Source organism: Tupaia chinensis, unplaced genomic scaffold, assembly GCF_000334495.1.
Source record: "Tupaia chinensis unplaced genomic scaffold, TupChi_1.0 Scaffold000231_1, whole genome shotgun sequence".
Taxonomy (NCBI): domain Eukaryota; kingdom Metazoa; phylum Chordata; class Mammalia; order Scandentia; family Tupaiidae; genus Tupaia; species Tupaia belangeri.
This window is the reverse complement of record NW_006159706.1, coordinates 2,142,252-2,144,865: the sequence shown is the minus strand read 5'-3', so window position 1 is coordinate 2,144,865 and position 2,614 is coordinate 2,142,252. Positions and strand designations below refer to the sequence as shown.

At 50.7% G+C, this 2,614-nt stretch overlaps 1 protein-coding gene across 1 annotated transcript in view; it reads right to left on the bottom strand.

Moving 5' to 3' along the window:
• Window positions 1-2,606, bottom strand: part of PPP4C (protein phosphatase 4 catalytic subunit) — a 9,958-nt gene extending 7,352 nt beyond the window's left edge. The window contains exons 1-2 of the mRNA XM_006148214.3: window positions 2,503-2,606; window positions 2,119-2,280 (exon numbers count right to left, since the gene is read on the bottom strand). Coding sequence (XP_006148276.1) covers window positions 2,119-2,216 — 98 coding nt within the window. The 5' untranslated portion in view covers window positions 2,217-2,280; window positions 2,503-2,606. The remainder of the gene's footprint in view (window positions 1-2,118; window positions 2,281-2,502) is intronic.
• Between the last annotated feature and the right edge of the window lie 8 nt (window positions 2,607-2,614).

Below are 2,614 nucleotides of genomic sequence, written 5' to 3'. Positions count from 1 at the left end.
TGTGTCCACGTCTGCACATGTGTTTCTCTCTAGCTCTTGTGACAGAAATTTAAAAAATAAAAACTTGGGGAGAAAAATGACCATAAGTACTCAAAGACCTGGACCCAAAACTACCTTCCCCTCCCACTAGTTGTGTGAGATAACCTCGACTCTGAGGCTCAGTTTCCTCTTCTGCGAAATGGGGTAAATACTCACCCCTGTCCTGCCTATTCCACAGGGCTGTTGCAAGGAACAATGGAGACTGAACACATAACTTCTCTGTTATTCTGAAAACTCCAACATGCTATCCAAGCATTATCTATCACCACCACCTCACCGATCCAGGTCCTGTGGGGGAGATAAGACTTACGGGGAAAAAGAATCGTGCCAGGTGGCAACTGGTTTAAGTTCCTAAAAATACCAACAGTGGGCCAGCTGGTGGCGTGGTGGTTGGGAGCTCTGGACTTCCACATGGCCGACCACGGTTTGAGCCCTGGACCTTATGGCTTGCTTTCTCCCTTTCTCTCATTCTCTCTCTCTTTCACTCTGTCCTTCTCTGGTCAAATTAAAATAAGTAAAATAAATAAAGTTAAAGTACAGTAATTCTTAAAAAAAAAAATACCAATAGCAATCAAGGAGAGGGGGAGACAACTAAAAATACTGTGTGGCTGGTCTGGTCAGGCGACCTCCTTGAGCTGGCCAAACAGAAGTGCCATAGACAAGCATTTTAAAAGGGGCCTAAGCTGCATTAGCAGGAGCCACATGGAGGCCTTGAGTTCTGTTTTCAGACTAGCCTCAAACACACTAGGTGAGAGTGCCCACCTATAATTCTAGCTAACCGGGAGGCTGGGGTGGGAGGATCGCGGCACGGCAAGACCCTGTCAGAAGTACCTGTCTCTCTGTCACAAATGAAATGTGATTAAAGGGGCTTTTTCATCAAACCCACACAAGCCCTGCCTGTCTGCACAGACTGTCTATATGGGGCAGAGCCAAGCAAACAGCCTGAAGGCCACAGACTTAGAACTAGAACCTGCTTTGCCACCTGCTCACTCAATGAACTCAGTCAAGTCACTGAACCTCTAGGAGCCAAAGGGTAATTCTTCTGAGTCTCCTCCCACAATTCTCCAACTTGCTAGAAGCCACAAACCGTTCCCTAGAGGAGGCAGGTAATTAGTCTCTTCACTGTTGCCCACATGGCTCAGCCTTTACTACCCTCCTCCTGCTCAGAACCCTCTTCCTAGTTAGCCTGCCCACATCGGCTAGCTAATTAATCTTCATCCTCCGGGGCCTACCCCTTCTCTTAGAAAGCCTTCCTGATGGCTTCAGCCTGTGTTATCACTGCCTTCTAACACACAGCAATAACACCTAGCGAGGATCCAGCACTTACACTGTACCAAGACACGAGGCTGAGTTCAGCTCAAACAACCCCCTAGATTGTCACATCACCTTACTAAGAACTAACATCTCTACTTTACAAATAAAGGTACTGAATTACAGACACCTCAAGAAAACCAACACAGTAAGGACTAGAGCTTGGATTCAAACCTAGAGCCATAATATTCCAAAGCCTGGACCCTTAACCACCACACCGTTCTACTTCTCATAGACCTCTCCCGCATACCATGCTTAATTCTTCTCTGGTTTGTCTGCTATAATTTCTTAGACTCCCACACCCAACATGAGAATGACCCACCTCCACCTTCTTGCATTATGCCTTGAGAAGGAGCAGCACACAGAGAACTGACCTCAGACTCCACTCTTCACTTGTAACTATGAACAGGAGAGTCCTCACCTGTAAAGTGGGGACGGTACCAGCTAACTTTAAAAGTTGTTGGAATTAAAAGAAACCACAGGATGTTTAGCTTTCCTATCTTGAACCTCCATACTTGCTGACACTTATTCTTCAAGGCCTGTTGCAGAGTTCAGCCCCACCAAGAATCCTCTTTCTCCCTCAAGACTGAAGGGCTTGTTTCTTGACTTTCCTAAGTACTTTCTGTAATTCTCTTACTCCCCTGGAAACACATCATCTAATACTTTAAGCGTCTTTATCCAAGTCTGTCTTCTCCGAGCTGGATTTACCCCAGGCTGGAACTCCTCGGCGGAGGCTTGGTCTCCATTCCCTGGGGCCACGGGGCTCACCTGGCCTTAGCGCACAGGGCCTTGACTTCACTCTCCTTGATGAGCTCGCAGCGTCGCAGCTGCTCGATCTGCCGGTCCAGGTCGCTGATCTCCGCCATGGCCCAGCCCCCGGCGCGGGTCAGAGCCGGGGCCGCCGCCCCCTCCGCACCGCACAGGGGTGTCCTGGGAAAGATCAAGACCAGCCCACGAATCAGAGTGTACGCGCGGGGTGGGGGTGGGGACAACTCGACTCTGGGGCTGGCCCGGTTCCCTTACCCCCGCCTCCCGTCACATCGGCCCGGGACCCCTAGCTTCCCACTGCCCTGGCCACAATCCCTCTAACTTCTGTCGAACCCCGTGGTCTCGCGCTAAGGACGGCAGCCTAGAGGGGTCTCGGACTATTACCGCCGCTGTGACTCCGACTCGGGTTCGGGCTCTTGGGCTCTCGGGTTCTCGGGGTCCTGCCTCCTTCCTTCCCTTCGCTTTGGGCCGCCGCCACCGCCGCTTCTACTTCCCG